We start from the raw sequence: 26,666 nt of genomic DNA, 5'->3' as shown, positions 1-26,666 counted from the left end.
GATAAAAAAGTTGTTTTTATTAAGGATTTATTTAACTTGCGCTGTGTTAGCAAAGATTTCAAGGAACTTGTGCGACAATACTTTGCACACTCACGACGACTAGATCTCAGCAGAATCAGGAAATACTCAGAGAATGCCTTTAAGGTAAGATACCAAACTAATAATGAATTTAGAATTAGGGTTGGCAATCCGAATCCGGGATCCGGAATCCGCCCAATATTTGGTCGATTTTGGAATCCGAATCCGGAATCCGTTTTTTTAATACCTAGCGGATTCGGATTCTTAATCGGTAGGCTGAAATTAGCGTTTTGAGTTTTTTCTATCAACTCCCCCTGTTTGAAGGCAAAGATTATAATCATTACATATAATTTTTTTTAAAATCTGGTTCAATTTTCGGAAGTGAATTATAGAGAACATAAAGTTTTAGGACATATGATATGTAACACTTATTTTTTTTTTTTATTTTAAAAAAAGCCTTTTAAAATATTGCTAGAATCCGGAATCCGATTCCGGAATCTGCCAAAAATAAGAATCTCATCTGGAATCCGCGAGAATCCGCCATTTTTTAGACGGATTCTTGTAAGAATCCGAATCCGGTCCAAAAATTTGACGGATTGCCATCCCTACTTAGAATATATGTGGATATTATGACAGGGGAAACATTGTCGTTAATTTAGGTTTCTAAAATGGAAATCGTTGGGGGTGGAGTAAAGGGGGTGGATGGGGGGTTTCGTCACTTTAGCCAGCTACAAGTTGCACTTTTATTAGAGTATATGATAATCTGGTGTAAGATCCAATCAATGAAAAATCCATTGTCATTGTTGTAGTTGGGAGAACGCAATTCATACCAAATTTTTATTGACGATTTAACTTCCAAAGTTCCAGTGTTTGTTACCTATTTTAAGTTATTAAACTTAATTTCAAAATCCCAATATAATATTTTTAGTGGGTTAGTTTTAAGGGTAAATGGATATAATAAAGAAGAAATAAACAAGTCTTAATTATCAATTACGTTTATAGCCTACATAGAAAAGTTTCATTTTATTTATCTTATATTCCTTATGATCAACTAGCGACTTCGCCCCTAGCCTCTAGGGACTTTGCCCCAAAAGGTAATTTTAAAAAAAAATTCTGATGTTGCTAATTTTATGTGAAGTAGTTTCCCTAGAAAACAGACAGACGGACAGACATTAAGCTACTTTGTATTTTAGATAGTAAGTAAAGTATTGTCACACTTGTTAAGAAATGCCACCTATATTTCTAATTACACCGCACCTTCTAATATTGATTACTTCTTGAAATTTATAAATTAACAGTTGTTTTACGTTACTCATGAATTGTTATGACACGTTTCGTAGTGTTAATCACAGCTATCCTATAATGATAATATTTCATTAGTCTTCTTTTTCGCAAAAAAAAATCAATGACTTTTTTGCTGTCTTATTAATTATGGTATTAGTGGCTTTGCCAAATGCTCTTTATATGCTTGCCTCTTAGGATTCATATCGTTTCAGCGGTTACCGAGATACTTCACATATTTTTTGTTTGTGTAGCCATTGTTTCTTAGTGTTTGGACATAAGTAGTCATGGAGAAGGACTAGACACTTTTGTATAGCCACTAGGGCTATAAAGCTCCACGCTCAAGTACATTATGCCTTGACCCGCTGTCTCAAGGGAGCTTCTCCTTATTACCTCACCCTCGCCGAGTATGGCAGGTGTCCCAAATTAAGTCACCGTAATGAATGACGCTCTCCGCAGAGGAGCTTGGGATAAGGGTTGTACAGATATTATGTACGTGACTATTAAGTATCCAAACCACCCAATAATCTCCCTTTTTACACAACCAGGGGAAGTTAATAATAATAGAACTTTTATTCAATAACTCTTCAATCCTGTTATGAGTAAATCACATAGACAATTAATTATTATATTGAAATTACATGTTAATATTTCATAATATATCGATAATAATTATATGTTTTTATTATTACTGGTAAACATAATTGCGGATTTTGATAAACTAGGTGATTTCTCTTGGCGGCCCAGGTGTGGCTGAGCCTACTTCGGGCTGGACTGTGGTTGGTGTCGGTACCACTTTCGCCGGCCGAATGTATTCGACTGAGAAATTCGGGTTGCCACATGGGGACTAGAACTCGAACTCTCATCACCATAACTCAGTGCGTTACCACTGAGCTAAGACGCCCCTTAATACTTCACATATAGACATACGGATATCCTGTTACTTTATATGATTGGGATTAGTAGTCATTAAATAAATATGTACAAATACAGGGTGCGCCACATAAAACCGGACTTTTTTAAAACGGCCATAGCGTCAAAACTACTTGACCAATCAGGACGTTTGACCCCATTATAAAAAGCTTAGGTAATGACCTTTCAGCACAAAAAAATCTTTGGACGACAATGGGCTCGTACTCCAAGCTGGCCGCGCTTATGTCCAACAAGGCAGATTCGAAATGCGCTGGTGGTATAATATTGATTCTCGACTAGGGACCACTAAATTGGACCTCAGCCCATTTGTAGATGAGGTAGAGTTATGCAACTTGCTGGGGACACTGTTAGATACATAAGTAAGACACTTGAAAAGACTAGAGCTCTCTATCTAAAATGGCTTGGCTGTTGTACTCCGACAAAGTGAAACGTGGCAGATTTAGAGATGTCAAAAACGTCAAAAATCGTGTAAAATCATGAAAATTTCTCGATTCTCGACGTTAGATACCCATATGGAACTTTAAAACTCATTTTAGACTATGGGTTGCGCTGACAACCCTAGCTGAAACCTTATGCCATTTCTAAAAAGGTAAAGAACGTCGTTCTATCTCAACTGTGGTCCAAATAAGAGCCTCCGTGTCTAAGGGTAGCTTGAAAGTTGGGTGAATTTGGATCCTGCGGTTACTCACGTTCCTAAGTAAATGTGGCCTCCCAGCAGCCCGATCTTAATGCAATAGACTTTTGGGCCTGGAGCTACTTTGAAGCATGCACCAATAGACGTGCCCATACCACAAAGACCTCCCTTGTTGCCACTATCAAGGAGAACTTCGCCAGCTTGGACAGGTACATTTTGACCTGGGACTGCCGGCGGTTGGGAAGGCGGGTGGAGGCGGTGATGGATCCTGGCGACGATTTTATTTATTGATCTAATAGTCATATACCTAGTTAGCTTCCCAGTTTTTGAAATTTAATAAAATCTTTAAAATTGACGATTTTATGTTCATTTGTTCACAAATTAGAAAAAGTCCGGTTTTATGTGGCGCACCCTGTATGTACAAACTATATTCTGATTTATTAGAAATACTAACTTACTAATGCTAAATTCCTCCGAATGCTATTGAATACCAAAACCCGCCAGGTTCTTAGCCATGGTTAGGTTAGGTAAAGCATTTTGGAGAACCCAGTAGAATTAGGACCCCACAAACGTACTCACTTTGAAGAAAATTCAACAATAAAAAGGGGGGGGGGGAGATGTTTTTAGTTAACATTTAAATTATTGGATTCTATATACTAATCAATGTATTATCGTAATTAGTATAAATGTTCTACTCATTTATTTTAATGGAGTCTTAGTTTCTTAGAAACATTTTCTTATACAATGTAAGTTAAGGAAAAAAATATACCTACGCATAATGATTAATTCTTGAAAACAAAAAGTTTTATAACATCTCTACGCGTGTAGATCATTTATAGAGTATAAGTACTAAGGAATAATAATGACAAAGGTTTCTTTCTTCTTTTATCCTATTATATAAAGTAGTAAGCGTTTTTTGTCTGTCCCGAAGGATCTCGCTAACCGCTGAACCGATATTGTTCTCCTTTACAGTGAAGCTTTTTATAGGTCCTAGGAAGGTTTTAAACTATTTTTCGAGAGGGTGTCTTCACCCCCCTCTCCCCAAAAAAATAATTTTTATAACTCTTTTGAAACTAAAATTTAAAATAGGATGAGGTTGACTTTTCCTTCTCCTACCAGTGCAGTGCCCCTAAAGGCTTCTAGGAGCGTAGCCGCTAGTGTGTTATATAAAACGACAAAACAAGAATGACAATATCCACTACCTCGAAACACAAAACATTAGACGGTCATAAATACGAACATGAACAAATATAGAGTAATCCAAGTTCAAACAAAAATTCTGTATAAATCTATCAAAAAAAAATTGGGAATACTTAGATTTTAGAATTAATGGGGGGGGGGGGGGGGGGGTAATGCAACCATCTCGTAATCAATTGCGGGTCAGCTTATAATGTAACATAGAATACACTCAGCTGTGCGCGAAGCAAAGGATTCTCACCTCCAATCTCCTTGCGCATCTGAATCCTAACTTCAGAGAATCAAGGCTACATACATACATACTTACAACAACTGTCGTACAGTGTCCTGTAGGACTATTCAACATTCTGGGATGGAAGTATACTGGATTTTGGAAGTATTTAAAGGGATAAGACAATGGCCAATATATTAATGTACTTCCCAAATGATGATACACAAAATTTTCCCGTCTGTAGATTGAAATTATTAATTGAAACACTCAACTTAAGAGGCAACCAATTAACATTGAATAAAAGTCCCAACAAATAAGAAAACATTGGCGACTAGTGTAAAAAACAGCTTATTGTCCCCTCTCTGAATCTACTCCAAATATGGTATCGAATTCTAAATGGTGAATATTTTTAGATTGTGACTGATGGCTGTACCAAACTAAAATACCTGAACCTATCAAATTCAAAGGTAAAAAAAAACATCCCAGGACCTATTTGAAGCATCCCTAAAATTAAGAACTCAGTTGTGTCTTTGGTTGGTGAGATCTTACAATTACCTCGTTAGGGCAAGATTTTCCTAATTGTAAGTGATACTGATAATCTAGAGAAGCCAGAGCATCATCCGCATGTAATTGGATATTTGGTTAATTAACGTTACAGAGACAACTAACCCTTTGATTGCACGACCTTAAACTGGAAGTCCTAACTGTGAATGGTAATGAGTTGCGTCTGTTTATGGGCCATTGCATTCCCCATACTCTCACTGTTAGTGTAACGTGCCAGACACATAGGCATCTTTTTTACGTCTCTAGTATGACGCGGTTTGGAACAGACTCGAACCCGTCACCTCTCCGCAGCAAGCAGACTCGCTATCATTCACGCTGATGCCGCGGGTTAGCAAGGTCATAATATACTGAAATACTTTACTATTTATTTTCTAGATTGCAACTGATCAGCTGTTACGAGGGTTGGTAAAGAATAATACACAATTAACATACATAAATATATCAAATTGTCATCACTTAACCTCAGGAATACTTCAAACCATCACAATAAGGTGGGTTTCGGTTTAAAATTAGAATGGCAGAAAAGTTAAAGAATGTTCAGTCCATCTTTAAAGGAATGAATATCAAAATTGTCTGTTTTAAAACCTTGTAAAAACATTGGATTATCCATTAAGAAAGAAAGACACTCGTAGCAGGGAGGGAGGGGACATTAAGCTAGCCAATACACTAGTCCCCAAAGTTTTATAATAACGTTTTCTTATTTGTTGGCCTAACAACCTTGGGATCTTTATTGAATTTTGATTTGGTGGTTCATTTAGTGTAGAGTGTCCAAACGTTTCAACCACTAGTAATAATCTACATAATGGGTAATTTTGTTTATTCTCATTAGGGATGTTCGTTCATCAATTTATCGGCCATCGCATCTAATAAATTAATATTTTTATTTTTTATGTAGAAACAAATACCTTCAGAAATTGATACTCGAAGATTGTCACTGGGTTTCAAGAGATTCTATAGATTATTTTTCCCATTACCAGGTATACAACTTGTTCTAGTAGCGCAACTACTCAATTTAATAAGTGTGTGTTCTTTAAGTCAAAGTGTATTATTGTGGTACACTTTAGTGAAATGTTTATTGCTTAAAATATTGATAACATTTAGTTGCCTATACTGCTTACAATATGCACTAAATTTGCGGTTACATAGCCCTCGTTTTGGGTGAAAGCAAGGTTATCTTTTTAGTAGGAAAGCTACTCTATAATTCGAAAAGTCCGTCTTCAGTAAGAAATTCAAAAATGGAAATTGTGTGCTGTTTAAGATAAAAAGCTGAATTTTTATGTATATCCCTGTACGAATGACAATCTGTATCTAATATATAATTTACCTGTTATGTCATTCTACAGAAGAACTATAAATACCTATTATAAGTAAAAAGGTTTCGTGACATTTACTTTGAAATTTTAAAAAAATCATTATTAAGGAAATATCTTTTTCAGGGTATGGCCTGTGCTCCCAATGGACAACCTCATCTTGTTGAAGCAAATCTTTCAGGTTTGTTATTTGGGGTTTATTATAGGATTAACCAGTTTTGTTAAGCAGTGGCGTGTACAGGGTTTTGCCAGGGATGTTGTGTCATGTGACTTAACTTGACATCTCTTGGCTGACTTAGGGTGGTGTAGACCATTGGTAAAATGAATAAAGAGGGAGGGTGGGTGGACACCATTAATTTTTCTGTTAGGGGGGGGGGGTTACTAGATACTCTAATGTTAAGAAATGGGACAATGGTATATTAAACAATGTAACTCAAGTAGGTAATGATTACAAATTTTCTCTTAATTGTGAAAAAGTTTATCAACAATCAACCTAGACAACGAATAAGAAAGTGTTAAGTTTGTGGGTCAGAATCCAATGTCCCCTCCCTTCCTGATGGCTAATAGAGAAAAGGGACATTTTTAAAGGATGCCTAATGCTAATCCTAAAATATAAATATTTGTTATTAATTCTAAATATTAGGTTCCGAGACTACGAATTCTACACGCGCTATATTTTGGAGATCAATGAAATTTATTATTTTTAGTTTTTTCTTTGTTAAATTTTAATAATAATATTTTATTTTTTTAAAAGCGAAGCTTTTCTATAATTAGGGTCGGTCCGTCCGTACGTCCGTAACGGATAGTTTTTTTCGTTAATTTAGGCATGTTAGAATTGTCGTATCGATTTCTAAGTTTGTATGGTGATTTCTGCAGTAATTAGGTACGATTTAGAAAGCGTAGCAACTCTATAATCATAACCAAAATGTTCGTACGTCCATTTTAAACATGTTGATTTTTTAACTTTTTTAACATCAAATTTTTAAATGATCTAATTATCCGATTGATCTGATTTTTTGTATGCTGATTCCTGGGACAACAAAGTACATTATTATAAACGAAGCAACTCTATAATTAAGTCCTAAAAATGTAAGTATGTCCATAAACAGTATTCTATATCAAGCAGTTTTTCAACTAATTTACTTACAATTTTGCATCGACTCTCATACAAATTTATATTCTGATTATTTAGTTCTGACACTATACAAGTATTAATGTCCGTTTGTCCTACCGTTTCAGCGCTTCGCTTTTATGGATGTTGTCATCCTTGTTTAATAGTGTAGAAATTTCAAACTAACGTGTTTATTGTTCTATTGTTAACATTCGTAAGAGTCATTCTTTTTTTTGAAAGTGTAATTTCTTTTCAATAGGTAAGTATTTCAATTTAATAAAACTTAATAAAAAGCTTCTTAAATATCTTTTGTTAATTGAATACAAGATTATTTTAAAGGAAAACCTTATACCTAACAATGTAAAAAAAATTCTAACTTTCAACCAGGAGTGCATATTCTGCACAAGATTTATTTTTTTTCTCTGCTGCATTTCATTTCTCTGCGTTACTTGTAAAAACTGTTATCCCTGTTTGTTAATGTTGGTTGCGTACCTACCTAATTTGTTTTTAAAAGCGAAGCTTTTCTATAATTAGGGTCGGTCCGTACGTCCGTAACGGATAGCTTTTTCCGTTAATTTAGGCATGTTAGAATTGTCCTATCGATTTCAAATTTTGCATGGTGATTCCTTTAGTAGTTAGGTACGATTTAGAAAGCGTAGCAACTCTATAATCGTTACCAAAATGTCCGTACGTCCATTTTAAACATGTTGATTTTTTTTACTTTTTTAACAACAAATTTTTATGTGATCTAATCATCGGATTGATCTGATTTTTGGTATTTTGATTCCTGGGACAACAAAGTATAATGTAATAAGTGAAGCAACTCTATAATGAAGTCCTAAAAATGTAAGTATGTCCATAAAAATTATCCTGTATCAAGCAGTTTTTCAACAAATTTACTTACAATTTTGCTTTGACTCTTATAAATTTATATTATGATAATTAAGTTCTAACATTTTACAAGTGTTAATGTCCGTTTGTCCTACCGTTTCAGTGCTTCGCTTTTATGGATGTTGTCATCCTTGTTACAATATAATTATTTTAAAAAATATATTATTATTGTCCTTTATAATTGAAGTATAGATATAACATATTTTTCAGTGTTGTGGAGCCGTTTGAATTTTTCGCCTCTGAAAATAAAAAATCTTCCCCCCCCCCCCCCCCCCATCTATTTGTGTAGCTACCCACGGAGCCGGAGCCGCTCTGAAAATAACGGCTCCGGCTTCACAACACTGATATTTTTCAAAGGTTTTATATAACATATTTCAACAAATATCCACGCGCAGTTTTTTTCTATCAGAAATAATTCATATAAAAAATATTAGTAAATAAAATAATTTTTATTTTATATACTTGAATAGGTATTGTTGAAAATATTAAATAAAATTAAGTTACATAAGAATATATTTTTTTTACCTAAATAGGAAAACGATTGTGATTGGCTGAAATATTACCTAGTAGCGCATCTTCTTACTAATTTGTATTGGGCTGTTCATTACACTAGTCCCCAAAGTATTATAATAACATTTTCCAATTCTATGGCTCAAAAACTTTGGGTACTTGGGTGAATTTTGATTGTCCAAACATTTTAACCACTACTAGTAATCTACAGAATGGATATTTATGTTTATGAGCATTGGGCATGTACATAAATTTATCGGTCATTGTCCTATCCCTTTAGAACCCTGAGATGTTGCGCGAGTGAACTACTATATCGTTCTGGTCCAAATTAGTTTTAAAGGAAATCTTAAGATAAGGTGTCCAATAACAAATTGGAATTATTATATTTATACCTAATAACAAAAAGTTTTGTAAAATAATTGGAGTTTTAATTAGGTCACTACAATTATTTGGTCTATTTCCATATTTTTCATATCCATTTGATCTACTTATTTTAACAAACTGTATTGAAGAAATACAGCTAATCTCAACATCAACAAATTTCCAGTATGGCTTCAAAACCGATTAATATCCAATAGATTTTTACTGGTTCTCAGCCATACTGAAAAATCACGTATAGCATCGTATTACAGACAAAAATCTTCAAATATAAAAATGAAATCATAAAATCAATTCTTACCAGTTTTGATTTTATAATTTTTCATTTTATATCCGCGAAATCTGTCTATAATACGATTCGATAAATAACTATTCTCGGATACATTAAATGTCATATGTAAGTAGGTAGGTAGTAAAGTCACATTTTTATATTTTCCCATTTTTTAGGCTGTTGGGAGTTAACAGATGATGTTCTGGATATGTTTGTTTCAAATTTTCCTAAACTTAAGGTAACCCTTATTTTTTTGCATTATACAATAACATTGCAGGGGTGTATATTCTGCACAAGATTCATTTTTTCCCCTGCTGCAAATTTTTTTCCCCTCCCGGTTTTTTTTCAGAAAGTAAGGGGAAAAATGGGGGAAAAATTACGAACTCTATATTTTATTCATATTTTCCCCATCCCACACATTTTTAGTTTTTTTTTAACAAGGAGGGGAGAAAAATGGATAAAATGTTTTCATTTCTCTTAATTTTTACATTTTTTCCCCCTGCAACATATTTTTATTTCCCCCCGCCCCCCCCCCCCTTTAGCAAGGTCAATTTTGCAGAATATAACACCCCTGTGACATTGTGTTTGAAATTCTTTTGTTTTAAAGCATTTTTAAGATTTGTTAATTGTTTCCTACTTCTTTTATCTTTAAAATTTTACTTTTCTACGACATATATTAAAAGGTAGAAGAGAGGGGACTTTAAAATTCACTGGTACCCAAAGTTTTATACCTAAACATTATCTTTTGTTAGATGGTTTTAGAATTTGAGTAGTTTTATACAATCTTGATTGGATTTTTCCTCAATTTTGAGTTAGAGGTTCCAAAGGCTAACATCACCATTCAAAAGTTGCCTCCACAACAGATTTTTTATATACTACAAAATTTGGCAAAATACAGGCATTTTGCTCACCGAGTCAACATGGTCAAAGAAATATATGGCGTTATCCTCTTAAAAATTTCCTTTAAATTTTTTTTCAGGTGTTAAAAGTGGGAAAGGTTTACAGTTTAACAGACAAATCTGCCTTTTCTATTGCCGATAACTTAAGGTAGGTAGATTATTTTTTTTATTTATGTAACATTAAACATAAATGGTTTCATAGAAATTATATTTATAAGGGTGGGCAATAGGCTTTTACCATCGAATTAAACCAATGCTTCTATAAATAATGTAAATATTTTATGCGTTGTTACTCTATATTTAATAAAGTTAGTTGGTGTGACCATCTTATTTGAGGTTTTGCTTTTATGGATTTTATCATTCGTAGATATGACGGGGTAAAAATTGTCCTCAATTTAGCTTGCATGGAACCCGTTTATTGGCCTGTCAGTGTCCATTTATCCAGTTGAAGAAAGGGGATTGTATAAAGGGGGTGGAAGGGAGGAATCGTTATTTTAGCCCGTGCAAGTTTCACTTTATTAAAGAACATGAAAATCATGAATGAGAATGAAGACCAAAGTAATTACCCATTTTTTATACGAGAAGAGAAATATATGAATTCATTGAAATATTGAGGTACAACAAATGCAAAATTCCAATTAAAACACAAACTATTGAACAGGACAAAAGATTTAAATATTAATAAGCACGATTCTGCTTGCAAGAAAATCATGCAAATTAATTGATATTATGTATAATAAGAAACAATGATTCTTAACTGAAATGTGTTTCTAACATGTGATCCTCATAAGCAAAACACATCTCAATATCACAGGGATCTAAAGGGAGAAGGCAATGACCAATAAATTGATGCTCATCCCCAATAATGATACACAAAAATAACTCCTACTGTAGATTACAATTAGTGGTTAAAACATTTGGAAACTCAACTAAATAAACCAACCAATCAAATTCAATATAGTCCCCAAGGTCGTTAAGGCAACGAATAAAAAAAAACGTTATTATAAGACTTTGGGGACTAGTATAATAAACAGCCCAATATATCCCCTCCCTTCCTGTCAATATCAGATTTGTGTCTGACAAATAGGAAAAACAAATGTAGAAAAACATGATTTGTGAAAAATATATAATCCTTTTTCAAAAGCGCAACTTCATCTTAACTGATGTTCGCCTGAACGTCTATATTATTATACTAGCGGCTATGCCCCTAGAGGCCTCTAGGGACATGTAAAATCGTTTCTTCAGCTATTTACGAAAAATATTTTTCTCGCCGATAGATGCATGGTGTAAGCTATGTCTTGGGTAACCTCCCCAAAAATAGTTTTAAACCTTCCCGGGACCTTTGAGATGCTACCCTGTTAAGGAGAACACGATCGATTCAGCGGTTATCGAAATCCTTCGGTACAAACAGACACACAGACAGACAAATAAACAAACATCCAGTTTCTTTATTATAAGGATATGATCAAGTCACTTACAAATGGCTTTAATTTTTGGGTGCCGGTGTAATTTACAGTCCAATGTCTCCTCCCTCCCCGTGTTTCGTAAACTTTTGGTCAATATTTTTAATTTTCAGGGTGACCACTATGTACGTTATGTTCAATATGTTCATATTGAACACCACTTTTAGGTTTTTTGGTACGTTTTTGTTCGTTATTGATTTTTGTGTACAATATGAACATTTCAGCATACGTTATTGTACGTTTTTCTGTAATGTATGATTAGTATTAGTAATCACTAATCATTAATGTATTTGTATTTCATAAAAACTACCAAAAAAATTCCCCGCGCTTCGCGCGCCATTTTACCAATTTATCCTGGGATTTATGACGTCATAGTGAAGCTTCCATAAAATAAAAAAAACTCAATCAAGCATTTCAGTAAATATAAAAAAAATCCTCTAAACCAATTACAAACCTTATCAGGACAATGCGAAGTTAAACTTTAAAAAGAGTATGATATTTGTTCATCAGTTAGCAAGATAATTTTTAGTTGATATTTATGTTTTCTTGTACCTATAGGAATGAGATACTAATTTCTATAATACAAAGTAGAACGATGTCTGTCTATCTATTGGTCTTTCTTAAACTTAAGATCTCGGTAACCGCTGAACCAATTAGGTTCTACTCTTCAGATAATATATCTACTGGTCCTGTTGTGGTTTTAGGCAAAGAATCCCCCCCCCCCCCCCTCCAAAAAAAATTCTTTTTCTTTTTGCAAAATATAACAAATAAGTGAGGTGGAGAAACTCCCTTTAAAAAAAACTTTACAATACCTCTTTTGGCGATGCCCCTAGAGGCTAGGGGCGAAGATGCTGGAATATTTAATCATACTTAAATAAATGAATATAAACCTCATTATTAGTTGGTACTATTTACATGATTAAATTGGGGTAAATTTTTTAGGGAAGGTAATTAAGGGGGGGTAGTTAACACCCAAAACAGATATCAGGGGGGTAGAAAAATTTCCGGCGCGCGAAGCACGCCATTTAAATATTTAATGTAATTTACATAAACTTTCAATTATGTCTTCCCATATTTTTATATCATATAAATTATGTAAATGAGAAATTTACAAACTGATTTTTTCAGATCAAAATGTACACATGATGTTGATATTTTATAGTTAAAGGTTTTTTTTCCTTAATTTGAATCCAAAAGTTGATATAATGTATACTACTTTCTATAAATACTAGCAGAAAGACATCGTTCTACTTTGTATTATAGATATACTAGCGACTTCGCCCCTAGCCTCTGGGGGCTTTGCCCAAAGAGTTTTAATCAAGAGGTGTTATTTAGATTTATAAAGAAAAAGTAAAAAACAAATTGGGGGGGGGGAGAGGCGGGGTAGTCAAACTCAACTTTCCTTTTTTTTATTTCAGTTTTAAAAAGAATTTTTTTTTATGGGGGGTATTTTTCATTTTTGGGGGAGGGGTGTCCCAACCCACAAGAAAATGGCTTAAAACAATCCCAGGACCAGTAGGTATATTCCCTAAAGAGTAGAGCCCAATCGGTTCAGTGGTTACTGAGATTTTAAGCTTCAGACAGACAGACATCGTACTACTTTGTATTATAGATGTATATATGTTATATGGTACGTTATTGTACGTTATTTTTTCAAAAAATGTACGTTATTGTGTTCATTGTAATTTTTTTGTAGTACGTTATTTTCAATATTAATATCAAAAAGGCGGTGGTCGCCCTGAATTTTCAAGGTGGATGTGAATACAGGGAGTAAGGGAGGGGACAATGGGCAATTAATTCAATATAAGAGTTATCAAAGAAAGGGCATGAAATCCAGTTTAATCCAATAAATTTGTAGGAAATTATAATGGGATTGTTAATTGAATGATAGATTTCCATAGCGTCATGTAAAGTGAAATCACAACTTGTTTTTGATGAAATATATTGAGGTTTTTTGGTGTGATTTTTATATTACAAGATTATTGGACCCGGCCAGCTGCTAGCAAGAATATGACTGCCCCTTTTTATTCTGTTTATTTCCCTTGCCCCTTCCCCCCACCTCCCTTCTCCCTTCTCCCCGTCTGCTACATTCCAAACTAACACAACGAGTGTATATTTCCCTTGCAACCACTTCCCTTATCCCTTCTCCCCGTTCGATCCATTGTCCCCTCCCTTACTCCCTGATGTGAATAACAGTAATCGATATATATTATTACTTGGATGTTGCAATAGATTTTACGTTCTCTAATAAATTGATACTCACAGTTGGCAAAAATAACGATACTCCCACTGCATGAACGAACTAACCAATAAATGAGTTCCATATTAGCAACCTAAATTGAGGACTAATTTTCCCCTGTCTATATATCCATGCATTTTATATTCATTACAACAGTATACCGGTAAACTTTTTTTTTTCTATTGTAACACAAATTATTTTTGTGTGAATAAAAAACATGTGAGACTTTCATAACTTTTTTCATTGTTCCTTATTTTATTTAATAGAAAAAGGATAAGAAAATCCAAGAAAAAAAATAGAAGTTGTTAGTTTCTAAGTTTGTTTTGCACTGGGTAATGTCAGAGTCTTGAATAGCATTTTTTTTAAATAGGTTTTTTTCTATGGGTGATTTTTCCTGGGAAAGTTGAGTAACCCTATCCGAAAATAGTTATAAACCTTCCTAGGACCTATAAGAAACTTCCTATTAAAGGACAACCATAACTGGCCGATGGTTAACGAGATCCTTCGTGACAGATAGACATCCTGTTACTTGTATTTAGGGATATTTAAGTAGCATAATACTATTCGACAATCTGTCCGCCTGTATTTATGTATTCTACTAATATCTCGTAAATGACTAGACCGACCGTTCTTTAATTTTAAGGGACAAGTTTAGTACCTATTGATCCAGCCCCCCTCCCTCCCCTCCAATAAAAAAATCTCTTAATTTAAACTTTAAAATGTTTGTGAACTAAAGAATAGCTGCAATACTTAATTGTTATTCATAAAACTTAAAATATAGTAAACGTGTTCATTTTTGAATACCGCTTTAGAAACTTAAAAATCCATGTGAGCGTTTCATAAGCTTTTTACGCTCTTTTTAACCTTTTTATCAAATTAGCTCTTAATATTTATAGAGAGAGGGGGGATAATGGGCTGTTTATCACACTAGTCCCCAAAGTTTTATAATAGCGCTTTCTTATTTGTTGGCTTAACAACTTTGGGGACTTCAGTGAATTTTGATTGGTTGGGTACATTGTGTTGAATGTTCAAACGTTGCAATCACTAATTTTAATCTACAGAAGGGTTTATTTTGTTTATCATCATTTGGGATGTACTTCAGTTTATAGGCCATTGTCATATCCCTTTAGATCCCTGCGTAAAATTATTATTTCTACCATAATATTGTAGTGCTTCCATTTATTGTATGCTTTACACAAAAGGAATAGAAAAGGGTAAGAGGGTTTTTGAGAAATTAAAAACGTAAGGTCACTTAAAGGGTTTTTAGCAATTAAAAGCCTTATTGTTAATTTGTCAGAATTCTTTTTGTCATCATTGTATTCTGCGCAAAATAAAACTTGGCCGTATCAGGAACGGCGTGTTTTTTTCTAATAAACCTAGAAATAGCCAGGTATAGCCAACAAGTGAAATGAATCTAAAATATTATTTGGAGGGCAGGTAAAAAGGTCAATTCTACTGTGTGTTACCCCTCGCCGACAGCTAAAAATCATGTATAGGTTTCGTGATTCTCCCCCCCCCCCCCCGAATTTATTTCATTGTTGGAATAAGCTGTAATAGACCATCAACTACTTTCTTATTTAAGGCTAGTGGATACTTCTCTTAGGCCTCTTGGGGCACTTAGTTAAAGGGGAGGGGGTGGGGGTGTTCGATTCAACAGTTTTAGTTTCAAAAAAAAAGATAAACAATAATTTGTTGGGGGTCATGATTTATTGCGGTGATTTCTATTAGGATGTTGGTGGTACTCTCCCCCAAAATAGTTATAACCCGTGTTTTTCTCTGTAAAGAATAAGCATAGTGGCTCAGTGGTTAGCGAGATCATTTGCTACACTTAGACAGACAAACATCCTGTTACTTTTAAATGAGAATTACAATATCATCTTTTTTTCAGTGAACTAGAGGTGTTGGATATATCCGGGTGCTGGCGAATAAACGATGTTGGCCTCCAAAGAATTGGCGAATATTGTCCAAAAATCCGCGACCTCAAAGTTGATGAATGTAGAAAAATTACAGAGTTGTCTTTGAAACGCTTCAGGTATAGATTTTTGCAGAGGGGTGGGTAACATTGAACAGTTAATTATGCTGATATTTTTAAAGTTTTTAATCATTTTCTGCCATTCGTTGTCCTGATAACGCTGTAACGTAAGCAAATTAAAAGGTCGTCTATACTACGAAGCGTTGCATCCAAATACAGCTGAAATAACCAAATGTTTATTCGAATAAATTCCTTTGTTTGTTATATCTGATTAAAACCGCATATCCTATTAGGAACTAGTAAGATTTTTGTCTAAAGCTAAAGATTTCAATAAGTGCTGAACGGATTTAGTTTTCCTTTTTAAGGAAGCTTCACATTGATCCCTGGATGGTTATAGGCTATTTATTTTTAAGATAAGTCTTTGGTTTAAGGCTATTTTCTAGCATCCCCCTAACACTTAGAACACTGAGCCCCTAGATGTTAGATGAGAAACCGCTAGTACTTACATAAAGAGAATCACATAACATTGTTCTTTTTACCATATTTTGCCAAATGTTTTGTGTGTATTGTAATTCGTGGACTTTGTCTCGGCTAGAGAGATTTTGTAGAGTAACAATACTACAGTTTATTTATGTACTATTTTCTCGTTAAGATTTAAAATATTGCAAATCCTTTCTAGACAAATGACCATTGATTTAGTTGCACGCATTTATTCTAAAAGTCCCACAAGCGCACGGTTTTGCATTGGGCATGTATCGGGGCAAGGAATTTACCAAGATCTTTACTTTTATCGTTTAAAATAATATAACCATAAGGTTTATTATTAGATTTTGTTAGGGAGTGGGAAGGTGGTTTTATTTTATTTCCATGTCTTTTATGTGAAATGATGGTACAAAAGAAACTCTGATTTTAGACATTATCACTTATAACGTAAGTTTAACCCCCTACATCCTTTTATTTTCGGGTAAAATAGAAGGGAGGGGGAACCCTTGTTTGGTTCTTGAGTGGCTCTTCTGAATATGACATAGACTTAATGAAGCCAATACAAAAATGAAATATATTAATGGGTTTTACACCAGATTTTCATGTTCTCTAATAAAGTGAAACAAACAGCGGGCTAAAACAACGCCCCCCCCCCCTTCAATCCCCTTTACCACAACCCCTCCCCTCCTTCTGGAAGTCCAGATTGACCAATAAACGACATTTATAAATACATTATTCCTTACAAAAAGTTTAAGATAGTCTGGGGTTATTTGATGGATGGTCCACTTTCTCTATAGTGGATATGCCTACTCTTGAAAACTTGTTGCTTGTCATGTCTGAAGGGGTTGGTAACACACGCAGATAAAAACTTACTCAAAACAGAGAAAAGGAACAAACGATCCACAGAATGCTTTCTAGAATATGATGCGCTAAACTATCATCCTTATAATAAAGTAACAGGATGTTTGTGTGTCTGTGTGTTTGTGTGTTTGTATGTTTGTACCAAAGGATCTCGCTAACCGCTGAACCGATCGGGTTCTCCTTTACAGGGTAGCTTCTCATAGGTCCCGGGAAGGTTTATAACTATTTTCTCGGGGGGTGGAACACCCCTACCCCCCCCCCCCCTCAAAAAAATGAAATTACCCTCCCCCCCCCTCAAAAAAAAAAAAAACGAAAAATTTGTTTGATCAAACCTCTTGGGACAAAGCCTCTAGAGGCTAGGGGTGAAGCCGCTAGTATCATATAAAGTAGTTAGGATTTTTGTCTGAAGCCCAATTTCTAGAAAAGCGTTTTTGTTTTTGTACTTTTTAGGAAAGCTTTGTAAATATCTTGGGATGGTTTCGATCCATTTTTCTGTCCTCCCCTAGAGCCATGTGGCGAAGCAACTAGTTCTACTCTAAAAAAAATAATATTTAAACTAATAGAACTTTGGGTACCAGTGTAATTACCAGCCCAATGTCTCCTTCCTCCGTGTATTTTTCACTTTTCAATATTTTCCAAATCTAAATTCAAGACTGTTGTCAAGATTTTCACATCTTTAAAGTGAATGTAAATATTTGATATTCAGTGCAGGTACATTTTGTCCATCAATGTGCTGATTCATGAAGAAATGTACTGATTAAACTTTATATATACACTAGTTAGATCTATCAATAGATTATACAATAATAGAAGGTTCATGGAGATAATTTTGAAATGTACTAGACGCCTTTGTTACTTAAATACAAATCAATAATTCCCAAATCTAATAGGCACATAATTCCCCCTTTTACAGATCAGAGAATAGTAAATGCAATAGTTAAATGTATTTTGTTTTAGAATCAAAAACTTATTAGGTACCTATAGTTGCTTTTTTATCCAGAAATGAATGGGCACTTGCTTACATGTGGTAGACTGGAGCACCGAAAACCCCCCCCCCCCCGCTTAGTTTTGACAAAAATCAAAAATAAGGGGGGGGTAGTTTTTTAATGTCTGGAAAACGGCAAGGAGGCAAAAAGCACCGCAAGGCAAAGAATTAACCCCCCCCCTTAATTTTGAAGAAAATCAAAAATAAGGGGGGGGTAGTTTTTTCACTGTACAACACGCCAGAAAGTTGAGTGAGGTAAATCAAGTAAATCCAGTATACCAGAGGGGAAACCTTATTACGAGATATTCATGTTTTGGGGCGTAATTTCCTTATTTACTGGCCAAAGTCAATAAATAAGGAAATTATGCCCCAAAACATGAATATCCCTGTAATAAGGTTTCCCCTCTGGTATACTGGATTTTCTTGATTTACCTCACTCAACTTTCTGGCGTGAAAAAACTACCCCCCCCTTATTTTTGATTTTCTTCAAAATTAAGGGGGGGGTTAATTCTTTGCCTTGCGGTGCTTTTTTCCTCCTTGCCGTTTTCCAGACATTAAAAAACTACCCCCCCCTTATTTTTGATTTTTGTCAAAACTAAGCGGGGGGGGGGGGGGGTTTTCGGTGCTCCGGTCTTCACATGTAAGCAAGCACCAACGAATGTCCTTTTCATATTCTTTTATGATAGCTTATTTTGATGAATCACATATTGACAAAATATACGTGATATTATGATAGGGGACAAAATTTAGGTTGTTAACATGGACATAAATTATTGTCAGTTAGTTATTTTATCCAGCTGCAAGTTTCACTTTATTAGAGTAATCTGGTATAAGATTCAATAAATCCATTATTGACAACAACAACCAAAAAATGATGTGAGGGTTTGTACTGCTTACTTAATACAATAATCTATGCGAGTACCTAACTGGTATATTTATGTGAAATGTATTTAACACTATGTGTGTGTATTTTATAACCGTATTTGATATAAAGAGTTCTCTTTTTCAACTTGACAGGCAGGGTTTCGGATCCGGATCCGCAAGGATCCGCATATTTTCGAGTCCAAGGATCCGGATCTGGATCCTTGGACTCAAAAAAATGCGGGAAAAAATGGATAAATCTACCTAAATTTATATAAAATCTCAGACATTCTCTTGATAAGAGCCAATCTTTAAGGTTTAGGGTCAGACTTGAAAATTAAAAGTATTTTTGACTTCGAATTAAAGAAAAAATATTTTGAAAAGTTTGGTGATTTTATTTTTATTGTCAAGGATCCGGAACCGGATCCGCACTGACCAAATTTTGAGGATCCGGATCCGCAAAAAATTAATGCGGATACGAAACCCTGTTGACAGGGTAGAAATAGTATATTTCTGGTTTGTTAACATTTTGAGGTGTGTACTTATAACTGTAATATAAATTGGTGTATTTCTATTCTTAAGAAACTTAGTTTCTTTTACTTTAACCCTCTAGACTACTTCAATCCTTTAATAAAAGTAACATGATATCTGTCTTTGTGTACCGAAAGATCTTACTGGATCGATATATGGTTTTCCTCTACAAAGTAGCTTCTCATAGGTCTTGGGAAGGTTTTTAACTATATTAAGGAGGGTACCACCACCATTCAAAGAAAAATCGCCCCTCAAAAAAGTGCCTCTTTCCCCCCCCCCCCCTCCCCCTTCAAAAATAAATTCGTCGGTAGCAACAGAGAGGCAGACTGACTTTTAAACATTCTGTTACTTTTATGTAAGCATAGGTTTTTTTTTGACTATACTGACCCAAAGTGAAATTCATTTCCGAGACTTTCAAGTAGAAATTCTAAAGAACTTTCTTAGAAGCGAAATTTTTTTATCACAAGTTTTTACATGAAGACTTTTATTTGATTATTTTTGTGAATTATTGTTTTTTCTCACCTATAACTCAATCTCAAATAAATGAAGAAAAAACAAGGATGACAACATCCATAAAAGCGAAGCACTGAAACGGTAGGACAAACGGACATTAACACTTGTATAGTGTCAGAACTGAATAATCATAATATAAATGTATAAGAGTCAAAGCAAAATTGTGAGTAATTTTTTTTTAAAAACGCTTGATTCAGGATAATGTTTATGGACATACTAACATTTTTAGGATCTGATTATAGAGTTGCTTCGCTCATTACATTATACTTTGTATTCCCAGGAATCAATATACCAAAAATCAGACCAATCGGATTATAAGATCACATAAAAATTTGTTGTTAAAAAAGTAAAAAAATCAACATGTTTAAAATGGACGTACGGACATTTTGGTCATGATTATAGAGTTGCTACGCTTTCTAAATCGTGCCCAACTACTACAGGAATCATCATGCAAAGTTTGAAATCGATAGGACAATTTTAACATGCCTAAATTAATGAATAAAAGCTATCTATCTCGGACGGACGGACGGACGGACGTACGGACGGACGTACGGACGGACGGACCGACCCTAATTATAGAAAAGCTTCGCTTTTAAAAAGAAGGAAAAATATTTCCCTGTAATTAGTTTTTGTATTTGATTATATTCACATGAGTTAGTTGAAACACGTTTTGGATTAGGTAATTTATTCTATTGGCCAATTACAAATAGAAACATGTATGTATAAGATCTTAAAAAATAGATTTCTCCTTCACAGTGTTTTATTTATTCCTTCTTGGACATGTTTAAGGCTATTTGTGGGAGAAAAGATAACCTCAAAGATGAATTTATACATATTCTCTTATTTTTTCATAAAACTATAAATGGTTTCCATTGCATTGAACCCTCTCGGGATTACACCTTCCAGGCCCGAAGCCCCTCTGGGGAGCCCGACTTAATGCTTTGATCAATTCTAAACTACCTATCTATTATAACTTGGCTTCCATAAATCAAAATACCTATCCTATTAAATGTTTACTTTGTGAGTTGGTGTATTTTCAATGGATTTTTTATTACTTGGATCTTACACAATATTATCATGTACTCTTAATAAATTAAGTGAAACTTGTAGCGGGCTTAAATAACGATCCACCCTTTTTACCCCATCCCTTCCCCTCCTACTGGATAAATAAATTGAACAATACATGAGAGGGGTAATAGCGACTAAATTGACAATGTTTCCCTTGTCATAATACCCATTCATGTTCTACATCCATTCCACTTCCATATTCACCATAAAAATAGCAACTTTTGAAACTTTCTTTATTACAAAATATACCTACCTAGTATTCTTTATGCTTTTATCTTTTTTTTTTCATATTGCATAAGGTACAAAGCAATTTCAATGATTTCTAAAATATTGTCGACAATTGGAAGCATTAAATTTCCATATAGATTTGATTTCTGTATTAGATTTTCTTTTCTTTCTTCATTCAGTTTATCATTTTAGGAAGTAATAAAAAAGCAGCAAATTCAATTGTTTTCCTCTATGTTATATAAGACGTTTTTTTGAATATAGATTATTTTTATTTTATTTTTCATAAAAAGTTAGTTATAGTCAAGATAATCTGTGGTTTCAATATACTTTACTAGCGGATGCGTCCCTAATATCTAGGGATTTTCGAAGGGATATGAAAGGGCAGAAAAATAGCTTAAAACCACACAACGACTTTTTTATAAATGAAATAGCCTAAAACCATCCCAGGACCTATAAGAAGCTTCAATCTAAATGAAAACCACATCGGTTCAGCGGTTAGTGAAATCCTTCGCTACAAACAAAAAGCCTATTACTTTATATAATAGGATATTCAGAGTTGCTGCTCAACTTGCATTTAGGGGCTATGTAAGCTAAGGGGTAGGTTTAGAAGGCATTAAATAACCTAAAACCATTCAAAGACTTAAGTCTGAAAAATAGCTAAAAGCAATCCTGGACCTATAATCTGTTTTGTAGTTATGGAAATCTAAAGCTAGAGACAAACTAACCTTACTACTTAATGAATGGATATATTATTACTTGGATCTTACACCAGATTTTCTTAAATGTGAAACAGGCAGCAGGCTAAAACATCTATTTTCCCCTTTTATCCCATCTCCTCCACTCTGAATGGATGACCGAACTGACCAATAAACGAGTTCCATGTAAGCAAGCTAAATTGACGACAATTTTATACGCTGTCATAATTTCCACGCAATTCTACATCCATTGCTTTTTATAATATGATGACAATTTCTGCAAATTAAAACAATATTTTGATGTATTTTTTTCAGGGATCGTGATGTTATTCTTGATAGAAAATTAGATGAAACTGCTCTCAGGTTAGATATGTAAATATTCACTTGTGCAGCTATTCTATAAATAGATATTTTCACAGGGAGGGATGTGATATTGGGCTGGTTATTATACTAGTCCCCAAAGTTTTATATAAACTCGATTTCTTATTCGTTGGCTAAACATCTTTGGGGACTATTATTGAATTTTGATTTGTTAGGTCATTAAGTTGAGTGTCCAAACGTTTCTACGAATAACTGTCATCTAGAGAAGGGTAATATGTGTAACATCATTGGGGATGTACATCAATTTGTCGGCCATTGTCTTATCCCTTAAGATCCCTGGTATTTCTAGTTGACTAAAAAAAAGATTAAACAGATTCTCTACCATCTAAACTTGTTTCTTCGTTCATTGTGGGGAGTGGGATAACACCCAACACACATTTATTTGTTTTCAAAAGTATCTAGGGGTCCAGATCTCCTCTGCGGGTATGATAACTTCCCTCTTCCCTATTAGAGTCTAAAACCTGCCTTGGACTAAAGAAAAACTTTGTTGAAAATTTTATGATTTGTTCATCTGTAATAGACCTATGTATGGCAATCCGTCAAATTTTTTGACCGGATTTGGATTCTTACAAAAATCCGTCAAAAAAAGGCGGATTCCTGCCGTTTCCGGATTCTTATTTGTGGCGGATTCCGGATTCGGATTCCGGATTCTAGCAATATTTTAAAAGGCTTTTTTTTAAATTAAAAATCTAAGTGCTACATATATCCTAAAAATTAATGTTCTTGGTGTTATCTATAATTCACTTCCGAGAATCGAACCAGATTTATAATGCATGATAATCTTTGTCTTCAAGAAGGCGGAGTTGATAGAAAAACCTCAAGACGCTAATTTAAGCCTACCAATTAAGAAAGCGGATTACGGATTCGGATCCGGATTCCAAAATTGGCTAAAAATTGGGCGGATTCCGGATCCCGGATTCGGATACGGATTGCCAACCCTAAGTAGACCTACATAAAAACATCCTGTTACTTTTATATAGCCTATCTAATGTTATCTGCTCTTATGATAACATTAATCTATAATACAAAGTAGAATGATGCCTGTCCGTCCGTCCGTCTGAAGCTTAAGATCTCGGTAACCACTGAACCGATTGGATTCTACTTTTCAGGGTATATACCTACTGGTCCTGTGGTGAATTAGGCTATTTTCCCCTCAAAAAAAAACAAAAAATCCCCCCCCCCATTTTTTTTTTTCAGAAGATTTCCTTGGTCCTTTTACGAATTTCACCTTAATTTTTTTTATAATCACCTCTTGGGGCAAAGCTCCTAGAGGCTAGGGGCGAAGCCGCTAGTTGAAAATAAAAGATTTGGTTAAATACAAAGTTACAAATATTTTAACTAAAACAAAATATTTTATCATCCTACTGCGTAGTTCCTACTTATTATTGGTCAAAAGGGGGGGGGGGTTAATGCAACCATCTCGTAATCAATGTATAAATGGCACTTAGAATTTGAATTTCGATCTGAAATTTTGCATGAGTAATCCTTGGTATGTCTATTTTCCCTAAATCGAACAAAAAGTTGGAAAAATAACGGCTAACAACTGGCGGCTCAGCAGTTTAGCCATTTTTTTTGGCTATTTTCAATGCAAATCATCACAAAACTTATCTCCACATAATACTATTTTCTGCTCCAAAATGTTTTCAAACGGTTCCAGCCGGTAGTTACTGGTAATAGAAATCTAAAAATGTTGTTTTTGTATCATTTCACATGATTTAAAGCAAAAATATGCTTCAAAAAGTTGATTCCTACGTAATTTATGACAGATTTGCCCTAAAAATAGCCAAAAAACGGCTAAACGGCTGAGCCGTTAGCCGTTACTTTTTTAACTTTTTTGTTCAATTTAGGGAAAATAGACCTACCAAGGATTACTCATGCAGAATTTTAGATCAAAATTCGAATTTTAAGTGCCATTTATACATTGATTACGAGATTGTTGCATTAAACCCCCCCCCCCCCCCTTATTATATTGAGATAAAATATCTATATATTTTTGTCAGGGAGGGAGTGGACATTGGATTGTTTATTACACTAGTTCCCAAAGTTTTTAATAACGTTTTCTTATTCGTTGGGTTAACAACTTTAGGGACTTTTATTGAATTTTCATTGGTTGGTTCATTAGGCTGAGTTTCCAAACGTTTCAACCACTAATTGTTTGAATTTTCATTGGTTGGTTCATTAGGCTGAGTTTTCAAACGTTTCAACCACTAATTGTTTGAATTTTCATTGGTTGGTTCGTTAGGCTGAGTTTCCAAACGTTTCAACCACTAATTGCACATCACAGAAGGGTTAATTTTGTGTACTATAATTGGGAGTGTACATCATAATTGTTTTATCCCTTTGTCTAAAAAACATAATTCCAACCCAGGACTTACTTAATGATTCCCTAAAATGTAGAAATTAATCATTCGAAATTTAAAGCATCAGACAAAAACAACCTTACTACTTTATTTAGTTCGTGTTGAAATTAGAAATTCTTTTTTATTTCAGGTTGGCACGGCTGGCATTCAGACATGATTTACCAGCTATTTAAACAAGATACTATGCTAACAGAATTCATAATATATATATTTAGTTTCAATGCCAGTAGTATTTACTTAAACAAAACATAAAATCGAGGATTTTTATTAGCAATGGTAGATTTTTAACAATATAAGGTATTCTTATCTTTAGATTGCTAAAGTGCGTTGATTAAAGTTTATTGCAAAAAATCAACCTAACTTGTTTTTGCTGCATGAATCTTTATTTCATAAATGAACAGTTTAAAATTTTTGTATTGATTATTTTTAATTGAAAAGCTGTCCATATTAATACTAATAGATTTATTTTGTTTGTCAAACAAAGCAGGTTTTATAACTGCAAAATATTTTGAAGAATTTTGTTAATTACTAGACATTATCTGCATGGAGAAAGGGGACATTCTTTAATTGGATGTTTGTTGTTTCGTGAATTAAGTTGAGTGTCCAAACGTTTCAACCATTATTTGTAGTCTATAGAAGGGATAATTTTGTATATAATCAATGGGGTTGAATATCAATTTATCTGCCATTGCATTATCCTTTTAGATCTTAAACTCAATGAAAACTAAGGGTTATTTAGTGGAAATTAATAAATTTGTCTTAATGACTAAGTTACATAATTTGCTGTGAGTGAAATTATGACATTAAATATATAGGTAGAGAATAGGTAGGTAATACAATAGATATTTAAACTTTAAAAATTCTCTAAACTATTTCGTCTTTTTACATTACTATTGTCCCAGCCAAAAACAAAACCAATGCACTAATTTTATTTTATATTAAAATAGGCTTTTATGTAACAATAATATGTTAACCATATTAATACTGTTGTTCTCTTTTATACTGTAGAGCGCTCTCCAATGTTTAAATTATAGAGCTCATGTATCTTAATATTATAATTACAGGTTTTGGCGTATTTTTTCAAAGGAAGCCTGCAGGAAATACACCGCTGTAACTGCTAAATAAATACCACAAATTTAAAACCTCATGCTTCAATAACAACAAAAAAACTTAAAATAACGGTAGGTATAGAATTTCAGTTTCCACTAGGATTTACGTTTAGAAACAAGTGTACAATTTCCTGCAGGCCTCCTTTACTAATAAGCTTTAAATATTGAAATGAGAAAATGACAATCTTTGTTGTGCTTCTTAGATTGTATGTCGTCCTTTTTATGTGCCATGTATTTTAAAAATAATCGTATCATAGACAGCTTTCCACAGATTTAAAAATGAAAAATTATGCGATTTAAACCAGTTTTGTGAGCAGCAAGGTAACTGAATGTTCGAGCTAATAAAACTGGTATTGATTAAATATTTATTTAATATTTGTAGAAAAATGTCTGTTTTACGAAACTAACTATGATTATTCAGTACTGCTGAGAACCGGTTCTAATCCACCAGATATAAATCGTTTTCGAAGACATACTGGAAATCTATTTGCAGTCATTTATTTGTGATACAATGCATTTTTTTTAATTTAACTTTTTCGAGCTTGCCAAAAAAGGGAGATATCATATGGATAAAATTTCAATTTTTCAACTTCATCACTAAAGCAGAAACAAGGTATAAAGACCTAAATCTAGCTGAAGTCTCTTGCTTTAGTAATTTGCTTTCTTTCATACATACTCCCTTGAAAATAGAATAAATACAAATTATTGT

The 26,666-nt window shown here is 33.8% G+C and overlaps 1 protein-coding gene across 1 annotated transcript in view; it reads left to right on the top strand.

The window, feature by feature from the left end:
* Positions 1–26,666, top strand: part of LOC145327225 (uncharacterized) — a 27,772-nt gene extending 1,106 nt beyond the window's left edge. The window contains exons 2-11 of the mRNA XM_080170808.1: positions 25–144; positions 4,688–4,741; positions 5,214–5,329; positions 5,734–5,815; positions 6,275–6,329; positions 9,486–9,547; positions 10,289–10,356; positions 15,799–15,942; positions 22,423–22,470; positions 24,979–26,666. Of these exons, the coding sequence (XP_080026934.1) occupies positions 25–144; positions 4,688–4,741; positions 5,214–5,329; positions 5,734–5,815; positions 6,275–6,329; positions 9,486–9,547; positions 10,289–10,356; positions 15,799–15,942; positions 22,423–22,470; positions 24,979–25,021 (792 nt within the window). The 3' untranslated portion in view covers positions 25,022–26,666. The remainder of the gene's footprint in view (positions 1–24; positions 145–4,687; positions 4,742–5,213; positions 5,330–5,733; positions 5,816–6,274; positions 6,330–9,485; positions 9,548–10,288; positions 10,357–15,798; positions 15,943–22,422; positions 22,471–24,978) is intronic.

This window comes from Acartia tonsa, chromosome 8 (genome assembly GCF_053477335.1).
Source record: "Acartia tonsa isolate MP-2025a chromosome 8, ASM5347733v1, whole genome shotgun sequence".
Taxonomy (NCBI): Eukaryota; Metazoa; Arthropoda; class Copepoda; order Calanoida; family Acartiidae; genus Acartia; species Acartia tonsa.
Note: the sequence above shows the minus strand (reverse complement) of the source record. Positions and strands in the feature narration are given on the sequence as shown.